The sequence below is a fragment of the Citrus sinensis genome, chromosome 2, assembly GCF_022201045.2.
Source record: "Citrus sinensis cultivar Valencia sweet orange chromosome 2, DVS_A1.0, whole genome shotgun sequence".
Classification (NCBI taxonomy): domain Eukaryota; kingdom Viridiplantae; phylum Streptophyta; class Magnoliopsida; order Sapindales; family Rutaceae; genus Citrus; species Citrus sinensis.
The window spans coordinates 2,036,886-2,053,366 of record NC_068557.1 but is presented as its reverse complement, the minus strand read 5'-3'; the positions used below and the strand labels follow the sequence as shown (position 1 = coordinate 2,053,366).

At 31.2% G+C, this 16,481-nt stretch overlaps 2 protein-coding genes across 3 annotated transcripts; one reads left to right on the top strand and one right to left on the bottom strand.

The window, feature by feature from the left end:
- Positions 1 to 2,228: 2,228 nt before the first annotated feature.
- Positions 2,229 to 6,088, bottom strand: LOC102619679 (lysine-specific demethylase JMJ30). 2 transcript variants are annotated; one of them, XM_025093647.2, is made up of 7 exons: positions 5,523 to 6,088; positions 4,795 to 5,004; positions 3,811 to 3,945; positions 3,569 to 3,712; positions 2,778 to 2,870; positions 2,630 to 2,668; positions 2,229 to 2,523 (listed from the first exon to the last, which is right to left on the bottom strand). In XM_025093647.2, exons 1-7 carry the CDS (start codon positions 5,952 to 5,954, stop codon positions 2,443 to 2,445), a joined length of 1,134 nt encoding a protein of 377 aa, XP_024949415.1. In that variant the 5' UTR covers positions 5,955 to 6,088; the 3' UTR covers positions 2,229 to 2,442. The 2 variants fall into 2 exon arrangements, with proteins under 2 accessions (XP_024949415.1, XP_006493644.1); XM_006493581.4 differs by having other exon boundaries at positions 2,229 to 2,668; positions 5,523 to 6,076.
- An 8,918-nt stretch (positions 6,089 to 15,006) lies between these two features.
- Positions 15,007 to 15,978, top strand: LOC107174687 (histidine-containing phosphotransfer protein 4). The gene is made up of 6 exons (XM_015525774.1): positions 15,007 to 15,066; positions 15,147 to 15,283; positions 15,366 to 15,434; positions 15,583 to 15,654; positions 15,764 to 15,836; positions 15,955 to 15,978. The coding sequence occupies exons 1-6, from the start codon at positions 15,007 to 15,009 to the stop codon at positions 15,976 to 15,978; spliced, it is 435 nt and encodes a 144-aa protein (XP_015381260.1).
- The last annotated feature ends 503 nt before the right edge of the window (positions 15,979 to 16,481 follow it).

The window sequence follows — 16,481 nt, the reverse complement described above, 5'->3', positions numbered from 1 at the left end:
CCAGACCAAGACTATACCAAAACAAACTTTGCCTTTCGTCAGCTTCTAGAAATAGAGCTAATGCCGTGCACAAGCAGCTTCTTTTGATTTTGCTTTATTGGACATGACCTAATAAAGCTCTATTATTATATTGGGCAAAACTATCTTACTCCCGTTGTACTAAATACCATTTTGGTATTTTTTTAGTAGTCCCTGTAGTTTTTTATAAATAATAAAAATTATAAGTTTTAAAAATTTTATACAATAAGTCCCAATTAAAATATAATAATTTCAAAATTCTAAAAAGTTTATTTGGCATTTTCTTCAACAATCCCTATTTTTTTCTATAAATAATAAAAACTATAAGTTTTAATAATTTTATGTAATAAACCCAATTAAAATATAATAATTTTAAAATTCTAAAAAAATTATTCTCTCTATCTCCTTCTCAATCAATTTTAAATTTAAGTTTCATTCTTTATAATTCTAAATTTAAGTGATGGAATAAATATTATATAATTTACTTTTTTTCATATTAAATAAATAATTGATCGGCTTCATACGTGAGATAAAGTATAAGTAATTTTACATAATCTCAAATTTACATATAGAATTTTATTATTTTGAAAATATTATTTATAAACTCTATAATGAATTTAAATGACTATCCAAGCATTTATTTAATATTTATTTATTTTCCATTTTAATATTGTCAAAATTTATATAAAACCTTATCTAATTTTGTGTTACACTAAATACAAAATAGTATTATGAAAATATAATTGGTATTTTAAGTAAATGGAAGTGGAGAGTATTTTAGCAAGTTAAAATAATCCATCCATATTTTTAATATATAAATATGTTCGTTTACTAAATTACCTTTGATAATAAAATATTTAACGGACCAATGTGTCAAAATTTTATAATTTAATATTTTCTTATTCTTTTAGTAAACATAAGAGACCACATCGTTAATAACTAAATAATAACATTCTAACGATTGGAATAGCCTTTGCAACTCTTGGTTGATCCAATGGTTAGATCACAAAAAAAACAAAAAAATAGGTATGAAACAACAGGCATTATAGCTGGACCCATAGAGTATATACATGATCCATATAGATGGTCAGAAAGTACATTTTTTTACCATTTATTTTAGGGTTAATTTTGTCCTGCCCCCAAATATTTCAACATTTTTCGTCACACACCCATATGTTTCGAAAATACTCACTCTACACCCAATTCTGTTAATTTGACCGTTATGTTTAACGGAGCTATTTGAAATTTAAGTAAATGTCCGAAATACCCCTTATTTTGAATTAGAGAAAAATAAAATGAGATAAAATGTTAATTTAATAATTAATGTTTACATTAAAAAATTTTATTTAAAGGTAATTAATAATAATTTCATCAATTAAATTATCAAATAAATTTAATTTATCATCATCAAATAATATTTAAGATATGAATTTCCAAATTTGCCCTTTGACCTTTAGAATAAACGGTCAAAATAACGGAATTGGGTGTGAAGTGAGTATTTTCGAAACATATGGGTGCGTGGCGAAAAATGTTGAAACATTTGGGGGCAGGACAAAATTAACCCTTTATTTTATTGGTCCATGTATATGTAAATTCTAGTCCTACAAACGTAATGGGTAGGTGGGTTTTCACTTTTTCTTGTTCTTCCAGAAGGGAAATTGGACTTTGAAGTTCCCTTCCTTTCTTTTCTAACTTACAGAAGAAACATCAATGCTACGATACTGCTAGGAATATCGACCATCAGATCATTAGAAAGTCAACTTAATTTTTTAAAATATTCAGACTATAAATTAAAGTAGTCACTGGTGGAGTTGATGATGCTGAATATAAGATTTTATAGTTAAAGAAGATTCATTGAAACATCAAAACATAAAGTTAAAGCCCCACATAACTCTCCAAGTCTCACAATCATGGGTATGGTTCAATCTTTTTAATTTATAATAACAAAGGCAACTCCATCACTCTTTTTTAACTTCACCATCACATTTCGCCATTTTCACAATCATAATCGAAGCAATCAGGCAACCCATTACAATTCCAAGAAATTTATCAAATCATACCACTATCTCGATCATCAGAAGGATGAATATTTCATTTGACAGCATCCGCATTTGCTTGAGAGCATGATTGCAAGCATTAGTTCAAAGCATTTGTTAATGATCAAGCATTCTGAAGCAACGTCAAAACATTATTGTTGCTAAAACTGCAAATAGTAAATGGTCAAGTCCAGACCAGAAAAGCTGAAATGATATTTGAAAATGTTACAGATTTCTACAATACAAATATCTCGTAGTTGATTACAATCAACTAACAATCAAAATGTTCCTATATAAGATGATGATAATACACTCTAAACCATCACTGAATTCTGCTCCTTTTGTTTGTATAAAGATTATATCTAATATTGTTGTACCCAGATCTCTATCAGAAACAACTTAGCACGCATATAAACGATTTGTTACGAGTATGCAGTTGAACTTCCACCATCACTCCACCAAAAGCTAACTGAAAAACTTATAGAAAGAGAGCGTACGTAGTGCCACCATTTGGGTGGGATGTAAAGCATTTCACCTTCGTCTAATATACAGTCAAAAAATTCTAGGTCACGCACCTTTGGAAACTTTGTCTCATCTATGTTGTCTAGATCAACCTTCAAATAGAGCAGGAGGATATTTTTTAGATTCACAATTACAGCATTAGTATACAAAGAACAGGCATATTACTGTAGACTAAGTCTTACAATTCAAGTTAATAGCTACCTGGCTGGAATTGCAAAGCATGGTTTCGGAGTATGGATAAAGTTCCTCTGACAATGAAGCTGGGTAAAGTCTAATATACTTTTTACCAACAACCTGAAAATGAAGAGGCAAAGGAATGGATTGTTTCAGCCAAAAAAAGCCTGAATCAGTAGATATGGTAATCGTATAAACAAACCACACAAGTATCCACACATGTCTATTAATGAAGTATGCAAGAAACACCGGACAGGCATATTCAGGAATGGAACTTATCCAGTAAATGATCTCCAATAAGAAAACTAATCATAGACCTAGCATATTGTTGGATTTATGAAGCACATAAAATTTGAAAAAAATGAAGCTGTAGCACTTATCCAAGGATGCGAATAAACACAAATTAGTACTAACAAGATAATTAAATAATTCGCTGCCCACAGCCGTCTGATCCAGCAGCATTTAATCTATCCATATCTATGGGGACAATAGTGAGGCCACAGGGTTTGATGAAAGGGTGAATATATTTTGGCCTGGGGGGGCGGGGGGTTTTGGGGGAGAGAAAGTATAGGAAAAAGAACAAGAATCCACCGGCTAATTGAACAGGAATACGTGCTTATATTTGATCTCAGGCGTTGGCCACTTAATCTATGAAAAGAATGACAAGTTGTTACACAGGTACTGCAAAAAAGTTAAAGAGTTTAGCAATATTTGAAATCTTAATGGCAGACATAATAACAGAAGACCAGGAGTAAAGAGTTTAACCACAACCTCCTAAAAGTAGATGTACGTTGAGATAATGCACAATACAGAGATACCTGAGCAAGTATATTATGGTGTGGATCATGATGCAGGGGCGTCACAGTTCCGGCTGGACCAAACCAAGCATTAAGAGACCTCAACTCCCCACCACCAACAAAACAATAGTCAGGAATACAAATGTCATTCCGTAGTTCGTTAATCTGCCGTTTGAGTAAATCACCAATGAGTTAAGTTTCACCATTGAGAACTTTAGATGTACTAATTCCCGGCTGTAATATTTGATCAGATGAATGCATACCTGATCAAATAATTGATGCTGAGCAAGATAAGTAGGGACACTAGCAGAACTGCCATTCGATTGAATCCTTTCAAGAAATTGGGAGAAGGGGATCAGCTCTTGCTTCCAATCTTGGCACAAATAGTTTTTACCAACCTGTAAAGCATTTCAACTTTACCAGTTTTCAGTTAATTAAAAAAAAAAGCAGAAGAAGAAGGAAGAAGAAGGTGATTGAATCAAGCATTTAGTGAAGTAAAAATGCAATGGCAAAAGCTCTTTTGCCAGAAAAAAGTAGAAATTGAAAAAGCAAAAAATTAAAAGAGAGACAGAGAGAATGAAAGAGGAAACTGCATTCAACATACCATGGATATTTGACTAAGTTAACAACAAAGGATATGGAAGTTTTTGAGACCTAATGGCACATTTTAATTTAAAAAGAACAATTCAGTGGGGAAGATAATGATCTATGGCTCATCTGATTTTAGTAGGTATGTGGTGGTCATCACCATTCACTCTATACCAGCCTCCTATTGTTTACCAATCCTTGCTAGACTTATCACTGTTTAATTATGCCTGTTCAATAGCCTAACAAGCCTTGTCTAAAAAATTGTAACTCATCACCAGGAAATCTAGCCTCCCAATTTGATGGCTTTCATATGCTAAAATCCTGAAATTTACACTACTAAAATAATTTAAATTACATTTAATCATCATCTCCTCAAGTTTCCTCACACATCTTGCTCAAAGCTTGTATTTTCAACTTAAGTCTAACAAAGCTCACTTATCACATGGCTCCAAAGATAAGCTGTACAATTCATTCTCTGTTAAACTTATGAAGGAACTAATATCATGTTGCTCTCTAAGTGAATTGGTAACATATGAAAATTACCACATTGAATTAGATTACTATACAGACAATTAATAGCCAAAACTAAAAGAAAATGTCATCCTTAGCAATTTATTGATTCTTCTGAAATTTATCAAAAGTACAGAAGGATTAATTACCTCAACTGGAACTGTGCGGTCACCAGCAACTCTTTTAAGGTAATCCAAGTCATTCCAGTTTGTCCTAGCTGGCCAATGTGCCATACAATCAGTAATTATAACCGGAGAACCTGATAGGAAATATTCACTTAAAAATCCCTCCAGCGATAAAGCAGACCTCTTCACCACAAGCTTACAAGATAGAGACCTATTTGGCAAAACCTGAAGCGCCTACAAGTTCAAAAGAAGCACCATCAATGGTTTATCACCGATTAATTTCTCTCCCAGCAACACGCAACAAGCCAACACAATCCCATTCACACAGCAAACCAGATAAAAAGACAAGCTATTATAAAGTGCTGATCTTCGTGGCAAAAATAGAAATCAGCTGGGTAAATTCATTACGAATATAGAAGCTTTGTAGTACTATTTGATCAAGACTTCTTGAGTCCAAATCTTTCGAAAACTCTATTCTGTCAAATAAATTTCAGCATTACTGCAAAGAAAAAAATTCGGATTTCAAGGAACATTAAGTGCCACCCATGAAAGGTTAAACTGTAATGTGTCATATAATATTCGAAATTAAGCGAAATCACAGCAACTTTAAGCATGGCTTCAATTGAATTACAGGAAAGCTATCTCTAAGCTCAATGTATCTCCAGATAACATACACAATCATAGTGCATTATTAAATTAAACACATGAAAGATTGAATTTCCTTTTTTTTTTTTTAAGAAAACGAACCTCACCTTAGCTGTATTAAACTCCTCAGAGACTAATCGATTAGCTTCTCTTTCACCAAAACGCTCATTTTCACCTTCTCTAGCTTTCAACGACAATGTTTCGATAGCAGAATCCAAATCCTTTCGCAAAACCGGCCCGCCCATGAGCACTCCCATATCCAAAACCCTAAGCGCCTCCTTAAACTCGCCGTTCCGATAATGGTACTTCGCCCCGTGCAAGCACGCCATCGAGTACGCGTCGCGCCACACCGGTAACACCGAGTGCCATGGCCCCGAATGCAGCTGCTCCCACGCCAAGTCACGCGCCGCCTCCGCCGCGCGTATGTCCGCCGCCGCCTGAGCCGCCATGCCGACGTAGGCGTATCCGCCGTGCTCCGAAATGGTCTGCAGGAGCCTTGGCGACTCCTCGTCCATGATCGGCGTCAAGAGCTCGTCCATTAGTTTGTCGAGTGGACGCGTGTACGCGTGAAAATTTTTGGACTAAATTGCAAGAAATTGAAAGTTTGAAAATTGAAGCGAGTGACAGCGAGCGAGTAGGGAGTAAGATATTTATAAGGGGGACAAAGAGAGAGAATGATTGGAAGAGGGGTCCTATTTTAATCATTGGAGTACTTGAAGGGGTAGTGATGATATTAATGGAGATATTTGTTAAGATACTTACTTCAGTTATTTTTATGAATGATGAGGGTAAAGATGTAAATTTGTGCCGGGCGACCCGAAAATCTTATTATTCAGCTGTTTACTATCTCATTAGATTAACTGACGAGAGAGAGTGAGATAAGAGGAACTTGAGAGGGGTGATAATGATATTTTGAGATATTTGAAGTGGCAGTTAGTTAGTTATCATGATTGATGAGAGAGAGAGAGAGAGAGATATTTTTAAAGCTTCTGTTTTGTGATGGGTACGTAAGATATTTTTCAGTACTTTCTGGGATTTTCTAGAACATTTGTGAAAATTGTGAATGTGATGCGATTGCTTATCTTCATGGCGTTAAGATTATGAACGTGGAATGAGCATGCTCAACTAATTTTCTGAAGGTGTGTCCTTTCTTTCTAATGATTTTTTAAATTTATTTTGAAAATAAAAATATTTTTTTTCGAAAATATAAGTTTTGAACATTAGAGAAAGAGTACAAGAGCTTTTTTTTTTTTGGAATTAGTTTTTAAAAGATCGAAAATAATAAAATATATTTGTTAAATAGAAACAGGTAAAACACCTAGAAAGTTAATTGTCATTCTCAAAACTTCAATTTGAAAAATGATTGACAACACTAATATTGTGCTTTGGAGCCGGTTAAGTTACGTTTAACGTAACTTACGCTAGACACAGCAACAGTAGCAGGTTCCACCACTATACACTGTTGCTGTGCCTAGCATAAGTTACGTTAAACGTAACTTAGCCAGAGCCTTGTACTTTTTATTTTGGATTATGAGAGTTGATGTCAAGTGGAGTTGTCTTTGTAAAACAAGTTGGATATATGATTTTTATACAAAATATTCATCTTTAAATAAATTATTCTTAAAATATTCACAAACTTCACAAGAATTGATAGTTTTCTTTTTGGTTCTCATCCTGTGTGATAATTTTTGTCATGCAAAATACAGTTTTCATGATATGTTAGTTGATTTAATTTAATTTTTTTCCCTTTCGTTGGTATATATAATATATGTATTTCAATTCCATAATACACTTTGCTCCTACATTTTGCATTTATTCCCAATTTAGCAAAGTGCTTTTAAAACTGCTTTTAGTGGAATCAACTTCTTGATTGTGTTGTTTGTTTTTTCTGAAAATGGAAAACAATCCTTTGCATCAACAAATTGCCACAATGAGGCAAAGCTTCTTGGATGAGGTAATTAACTTTGTTCAATTCTCTTGGGATATATAATATATTCTTCAAATTCAATTACCCTTTGCTTATTTTTTAATACATTAATGGCAAAAATATTTTATGATCATCGTAGGAAATTCTCAACGATCAATTTATTCAATTGGAAAGTATGGCTACTGAAGATGATCCTGCCTTTGCTGAGGACACAGTTAGTTTGTATTTCCAAGAAACCACCAAAATAATAGCCACCCTCGAGGAGGAATTGTAAGTTAAAAATAAAATAAATTTTTTTCATTACATATATATAAAATAAATCTCAATGGTTAATAATAAAAAGAATTAACAAATTTCATTTTTACTGTAAAGCGTCAAAGACCCCATTGATTACAATGCATTGGAGAAGTGTCTTCATGACTTTAAAGGATTATGTGTGAGGTAAAGGGGAAAAAAAATCTAAAAATATTCATAATGTTATTGTTACTGCAATAAATATTGTAGCTGCATAATTTAAAATGTTCTACAATTTATTGGAATCATTATGTTTCTTTTATGTTTAAATATTTTTCAGCATTGGTGCCAGCAAAGTGCTCATTGAAGTGAATAAGGCAAGAGCATGCTGCGATAATGGGAATATAGAAGGGTAATTTTTTTTTTATTATTTCATTTTGTTTACCTATATATATATTTTTTTATTTTACAGTGTGAAAATAGAAGTTAAAATTTTCATCATCATCTGAGCGCAAAATTATACATGTATTTACAGAGGCAAAGCTGCTTTGGAGAAAGTGAAAGTGGAGCAAGAAACTCTCAAGGCTAAGCTTGATTCTTACTTTCAGGTATTTTTGTTATTAATTTACTTTATTTTTTGCCTAATTCTTTGAATATAAAACAAAAATATTTTGGTAATAAGTGTGTTTATTTGTTAATTAACAGCTGGTGAAGCAAAGCTAAGGATCCGAAGTGACGGAGGAAAGAAGAAATGGAGAGCGACAGAGGACCAAATAAATGAATCCGCCATCTTAATATTAATAATTAAAAATAAAATAAACCTCTTGTGTTTGCTGATTTTGAGGTTTTAATTATCTCATGAGCTCTTTTTTTTTTGTGGCATCTGAAATAAGGTGGTTTAATATTGAGGTTTTAGTATTTATTTAGGCAAATAAACTTGAAGTTTATATGAAATAAATTCTCTCCTTTCTTTTATTTTAATGTGATTTCACTTTTATATTATCTCTTTGGGTAGTAAATCAACATATGGAAGTTTATTTATCAAAACAGTGTTGTTCTCTTTTTCATAAGATGAAGGTTTAATAATTTTACTACTATTATTATTTGTAATTTCAGTATATGATGGATTATATTGAAATTATAAAACTTCATACAGGGACACAATTTTATTGAAAGACAACTTCCTCTTGCTTTCTCTTCTTTTTTTCTCAATAGAAATTGTTCGATTAATTGAAATTTTATAAAAAAAAAAGCCAATAACTTTATGACAATAACAAAACAAAGCCTTTACATTATTGTATCAGAACCAGCAATTGATTATTGGACCTACAAATTTATAAATATGTGACGCTGATATAGAGAGAATGGGTCCTATTTTTATAATTGGAGGAAACGAGGGCGGTAGTTATGACATCAACTGAAATATTTGATATGACCTTGTAGGCTTGTACAATGATTGATGATGATTGTTAAATGATGAAGCAGATATTTGAAAAAAGCTTTAATTTTTGGTGCATGGGTCAGTAAGATATTTTCTTGTCCAAGATCTTAATTTTTAGACTTTTCTAGAACTTTTGATATGAAAAATTGAAAATTGTGATTTTGATTTAATTAGTTGTTGTTTTCTTATTTTGTTCATTTAGCAGTCTGTTGGTTATCATTAATAAGACCCTGATTTTCAGAGTTATTTTGGTTAGTAAATAAATAGTTAATAATCTCATAGTATGTTAGGTATACTTTGGACTGAATTAGATTATATTCTGTTTTGTCTTGTGTGATAATCTGGGCTAATAGATTAATAAATTATATCAGTTTAATAGTGATTAGATACTTAAAATTATTTTATTTATAATAATAAATTAACAAATAAAAATTTTATTTAACTTAGTGTAAGACTTGTCATGTAAAAATATACACATATCACATATAAACTTGCTCGATCAGATATCAAATATCTCTTTTAATTATCTTCAAAGAAAAAAGATGAAAATGAATTTTCCTTCTTGGAGGTCTATTCTTTAGAATAATAGTATGCAATTTCTTTTTTCTGTGATAAATTGGTTGACGTTAACAAAATTTATCATATAGAGGACATGTTGTAAATGTACGTACATTATGTATGACAAGTTGCTTGTCATTAGATTTTTACTCTGGAGCTACAAATGTATGATTTATCATTTATTCATTTATACATCGATGGCATCTTATACAATTTACCTAAAAAGTATGACAAGTTTATTTATATTTTCAATATACATGACATGTTTTAAAATATTATAGGACTTGCCATTCATATATCTACCATATAAAAGATATGTCGGAAATATATATATATATATATGTATGTATGTATGTATGTATATGTATTATATTACTTATAAATCTAGAATGTAGATGACCTATCATATAATTAACCAATTGAAGCATTTAAAGAAGGAAAAAAAATTAATCTCATCCAATAAAAACTTTACTTAAATTTAACATTTTTGTTGTCATTGACTACAAAATTACATATTAGCAAAGCAAAAGCTGCTTACGAAAATTTGAAAATTGAGCAAGAAATGCTCAAGGCTAGCTTGTCTGTAACTTCCCAGGATTGAGTTATTCATTTATATTATTCTTACATTATTGTTTGATAATAAATAAAATGAATTTTGATAATTGCTCCATTAATTTATTCTCTAATTCAATATAATTAACGCGTTAATTTAAATCTTACACTTGAAAGTAACTTAGTTCCCACGACAATATGCAAATCGAGCATCAACGATGAATACCGTAACCTCAAATTTTTTTGCAAATTTCATATTTGGAAACCACACAATTCTTTTAATTTATGATTTGATTATAAATATCAGGATACCTTATGTTTTCATCCATGAACTTTCAAAAATTCTTGTTTTAACCAAATTAAACAATCTCTCTTTCTTTTTCTTTTTCTTTTTTATTAGCTTGCTTAGTTTTCTTATCAACTATTTTCCTTTCCTCCATGGAAATTAGGTTTTTTTTGTGGTTAAATATTTCATTTTTTAAACTCAAAATCTCTTTGCAAAAAAAGACCCAAAACCAATTGCAATGGAGGCATCAGGCATGGAGGCTATATCTGCACTTGATTAATCTAAATTGCTGTGGCATATCAATTACTTTATAATTTTTTTATCACATACAACCTATATATAATCAACTTTTTGCTTTCTATTTTATTTTGTAATTTAAGTTAGTGGAAATGAACGCTTCAATTGCAAAGAATTTTTTTTTTTTCAGAAAGAGAAAGCTTTCTTCCTAAATCCTAATATTTCTTTAACTACTAATCTACTATACAATGTTATGCTAATTTTTGTTAGAAGCCATACATATTAGCACATTTATATCGATTTTTGTTTGATTGATGAAATTAATCCTAATACGGTTAAACAAATTACACAAATCAAGTTTTTTCAATCAATCATAACTAAATTTTTATTTTTTTGTTCTTAGTTATTAGTGTTTGTAAATAACTGTTATGAGTTTGCGTAGCAAATTATTATTAACATATGAATTATTTTTAAACCACTTGGTGTTTGGCGAAGTGGTTTTCAAACAATTTTATTTAGCTAATCACTCGAGTTTGAATCCTAAAAAAGTAGAGGTTAAAATTAATTTAGATTTTGTCCACCCCTCTAAGGAAATAAATAAATAAATACATACATGCATATATGGATTTATATATAAAGATTTTTACATGCATGCATATATGTATTTATATATAGATCTCAGTTTTTTTTGTCATGACTTTGCTTCTACCGGCAATAAACACGGAAGGCAGGCATATTCCATCAAATTCTCACAATCACCTGTAAGTATTCATTGTTATGCATTATTTGTCAAATTGGTGTTGGTTTCCTTATTTTTTGGTTGTCAAATTATTGTTGAAAATTTTCTCTTATTTCATACGCGTTCTGTAATAACTATCAATGAACAATGATAGAGAAATTGAAACTATGTTTTAATTAAAAAAAAAAAATGTTTGTTCTGTTTAAAATTGAATGATAACACTTGAATCAAACACTCTCAAAACCTTAATTAATTGATCAATAAATATTAAATCTATGAAGCCCTAATCAAGAAAATGATCAATCACGGCATGCAGAAACAAGAAATTAAATCAAAAGAAAGATAAAAAAACAAATTTAAATGGTTCAAATGTCGAGATAGACACATACATCTTATTTAAAGGAACGTAACACCCGTTTTCTTTTAATTAATACCCCAGATTCGTATGTTTGGCATTATCAATTTTTTTTTTTCAAAAATGTCACAAACACGGCTTAATATTTCACTTAAATAAACAATTCCGGATGGGTAAAATAATTCCCTTAGGATTTTATGAAATTTTAAGAGGATTATAAACATTTCTCACTTTTACAATAAATCAAATTAAAATATAATATATATATTTTTCATTTCTAATTCGCCAGTGCAATCTAATTTAAAATATTTGATTCACGTCGGTCATTAATTATTCAAATTGAACAGAACTTAGGCAAAAGAAACTAACTTAATAAGTGTGTGTGTGTGTATTTGTTAATTAATAGCTGGCTAATTAAGAGCATCATATATGATATATTTAATACAATTGATGCATGTGTTTAATCTTACACCTCCCATCAACGATGATATTAATTAAAAACAAACTTAAATAAATTAAAATAAATTAATTGCATGATTTACTCAATGCTCTGTTAATTTGTGGAAGCTGCTCTTAAATTAAAGCACAATCCCACTTCAAGAGTCTCAATTTTGTCGTCATGGCTTTATTTCTGCTGGCAATAAGCACTGAAGTGAAGGCAGGCCTATTCCATCAATTTCTCCCAGTTATGCACCATCAGCTGTAAGTGTTCCCTTGTTATTCTTTATTGACAAATTGGTGTTGGTTTCTTTATTTCTTTGATCTTATGAAAATGCTTATGCTTATCTTGTTTATTTATTATTTGTCAGGTATGGTTTTTAAACAATGACTATTGCTGGCTGGTTGAGTGTCGGATAGGGAAGGATAAGAGTGTTCCCATTGACTTCTTCTCCAGATGGTCATTTTGGCCCAAATTGAATAATTAATTTGTTATTTCTCTTATTGTCATACGAATCTTGCAATAATTTGAGAAAATAATTTTCTTACGATTTTATGAAATTTTAAAGGGAAATTTACATCAATAGCCATAAAAATTTTGGCTTTTTCCATCTTAACCCCCCAAACAAACTTCTATCAACATTAGCCATAAAAAAGCCTTTGAGACCAAAATACCCCTCTTTCTTATCTCTCCCCCAACAATCTCTCTCTCTCATCTCTCCCAAACCGAAGTTTTATAATGTATCGTGTGTCCTGCTTCTCCATTTATCGTGTCTTCTTTACAAGGGATGTCATCAATCCTTCGCAAATTAGAATAATATGTCATCATATCTCCATACGGATATGCCAACATAACAGTATATATTGATAATTAAGATACTTCACCGCAAATGAACATGAGAAAGTCTCCAATCCCTATTTCCTGGTTCAGAAACTTTCACAAAAGTGAAACTCCCAGTTTGGCTGTGGATTCTCCCTTCATTTTCTTTTTTTGTTTTTAAATTATTTTTGTTCTTTCTCTTCAGATGGCTTCACACTCAACTAATTACATCATTTAATTTCCTCCAAACCCGTAGCAATTATGGATTACTTTGAGCCCTAGCTAGTTAGACGCAGTTAAGTAGCCTAATCAATCAACAACCATATATTTCCTATAAGAGTAATTTAGTACGTACTTAAAAAACTCAAAACCCTACACAAAATACGTACACAGTTTATGAATTAGCAGCTTGTCACCATCATGCATTTGTATCTCCATTATTTTAGCAACCATGCATGTACACATGCATATATATATATATATATATGTATGTATTATGTATGTATGTAATCATTCTCCGACCATCATCCCCGTGAGCGAATGATATCTCCGATCATGGCCGACGTAATCATCGTCCCAACCCGTAGGCTTTATCTGATGAAACGAAACCTCGAAACTACTCTTCTGCAGCACATGATTCTCTTCTTCTTGTTCTCGTTCCACCCATGCAGCTTCATCCAAACCATCTAAAACCTCAGCATCATCAATAACATTACTACTGCTGCTGCTGCTGCTACTACTACTACTACTACAGTTAGGGACGTTCCATTTAACTTGATCAATGTATTCGTCCGGACTTGGCAGAGGTATTTTGAACGGTAGCCCTTTGATTTTTGCCCAGTACCGGCGCTTCGCGGCGTTGAAAGCCTCTTCGCCTGCTGAATCATTCCAGCGCATGACTTTGTGTGAGTCGCGTATATATTCTTCAAAACACGTCGGAGGAGAAGAGAGAAGAGATGCTGCATGATAGAGAGGTATCGACAGGCAAGCATTCCAGAAAACAATGTTGGTGCGACAGGCTGCCTGTCGCACCAGCCTATTGCACCAACACCGTGGCCAAAATTGTCTGTCGCACCAAGCTTCGTGCGACAGGCACCTGTCGCTCTAAGTTTTGGTGCGACATGCAATCTGTCGCTCTAAGTTTTGGTGCGACATGCAATCTGTCGCACCAACCTTCGTGCGACAGGCAGTCTGTCGTCAAATTCACTCATGACTCGCAGTTCCGAAACTCTCGATCAAGTTCAGAAGGGTAATTTGGGGAGAAAAGCGTGTGTTTGGCTAATGTTGATAGAAAAAAGTTGAGAGGATTAATTGTGAAAATAACAAAAATTTTATGGTTATTTTTGTAAATTTCCCAATTTTAAAAGGATTATAAACATTTTCTCATTTTTACAATAAAACTAATTAAGATCTATTCTTTCCATTTTTAATTCATCAAACCAACCTAAAAGTTTTTCAATTGGAAAACTTTTTATCTTTTCCTCTTCAGATTTCACTTCGTCAATTATTAGCAACGATTCAATATATTTTATTCAATACTCAGAGGAAAACTGATTGGATAGAATTAGATTCCAATTTCAAGATTAGATCAAATTGCATTAAATTTTAACAAAATACAATAATCTAGTTTCTAAATATTTTACTTTCATTCACCTTTAGTGCCTCACACTATTTGTGAAGAGTTCACCTTCAGCATAATCTTCATGCGCAGTCTGTGTTTAAACAAATCACAAAGTAATTTTCATGAAAAAATAAATAAAAGAATTGTTTGCCCACTTTGTTTATTGTGAAAATTCTTGTCATGAGAAATCCAATCTTCACGAGTTATTTTTTGCTTTTTGCGTATATATTCTTCGATTTCCACAAAGCAATTTTGCTGCTAAATTTTTCCATTTCTTGCCCATTGAGTACTTTGCTTTTAATTAAAGTTGCTTTTAGTTGAAGAAAATTTTACCTTTTTTTTTTTTCATTTCTTGATTTCACCTTTTTTTTTTCTGTTCGAAAATGGAAAGCAATCCACTGCATCAACAAATTGCCTCAATGAGGCAACACTTATTAGATGAGGTTATTTTATTTTATTTTTTTTTGGGGATCAAAGATTAATTAATTTTCATTACTTTTTGCTGATTATATATATTCTATAGGAAATTCTCGACGAGCAATTTGTTGAGTTGGAAGGTTTAGCGTTGGCATCTGATGAGGACCCTAACTTTGTTGAGGTTACAATTAATGTGTATTTTGAGGAGTCAAACGAACTGCTACCTATGATTGAGGATCTATTGTAAGTAAATTCATCAATTTCTCTAATAATAATAATAATATTATTATTATTATTGTATTTTTATAAATGCATATATGTACAGGGGAAAAAATCCCATTGAGGGAAGTGAAATGGAGAGGATCCTTCACAGGTTTAAAGGAAGCTGTGCGAGGTAACTAAGAAAAAAAAATATTAGTCTAAATATTCATGTTATTGAAATAAATTTATTTACTAATTTATGATATTCACATAATTTAGTGTTATTTTGTAATTTATTTCAATTAATTATTACGTTAGTTTTATAACTTGAATATTTTTAGTGTTGGTGCCAACAAAGTGAAAAATGAAGTGAATGTGGTGATAGCATGTTGCAGAAATGGGGATATCGAAGGGTGATTAATTTTCTTATTAATTACTTAATTTTATTGATTTTCTAGATTTCAAATATAAAATAAAAATGCAAATTAACTAACTGAGAGCAAACTTATAAAATATAAACAGTGCAAAGGCAGCTTTTGAACAAGTGAAAACGGAGCAGGGCAATCTCAAGGCTAAGCTTGACTCTTACTTTGAGGTATTATTGATGTGTTATTAATTTACTTACTTAATTAATAATTCTTTCTTAATCATGTGATTAATTATATAAATCATACACATTCTGATAATTGCTCTATTTATCTGTAAATTATCAGCTGGTGAAGCAAGCTAAGGCCTAAGAATCCAAAGTGATGGAGGCATCAAGAAATGGAGACAGAGGAGCAAGTGAATTAATCCACCATTTTAATATTTATGAATAAAATTAAAGCTCTGTGTTTGTTGTTTTTGAGGTTTTAACTATCTTATGAACTTTTTTTTTTTTCCTTGTTTCTGGAAATTGGATTTCCGATTAGTTGCATCTGAAATAAGGTGGTTTATTTAGGCATAATAAACTTTAATATTTTACAAAAAGATATAAATGTTTCTCATTCTCTGTCTCTCTTCCTTCAATTTCAGTTTGATCATTTTGGCTTATGTTGTCAGTTTTATAAAATCAATACAATCTTGGAATATGTATGAATTAATTAAAAAAACACATTAATCTATATTTTCTGAATTATTTTTCATTTTTTTTATATGGCAATAAGGTAGGTTTTGGTTATATATGAGTAGAGAGTAAATAGAGAGTAATTCAATGAAACAGATTACGGAGTCCAAGTTTAGAGAAATCAAAATTTTATTG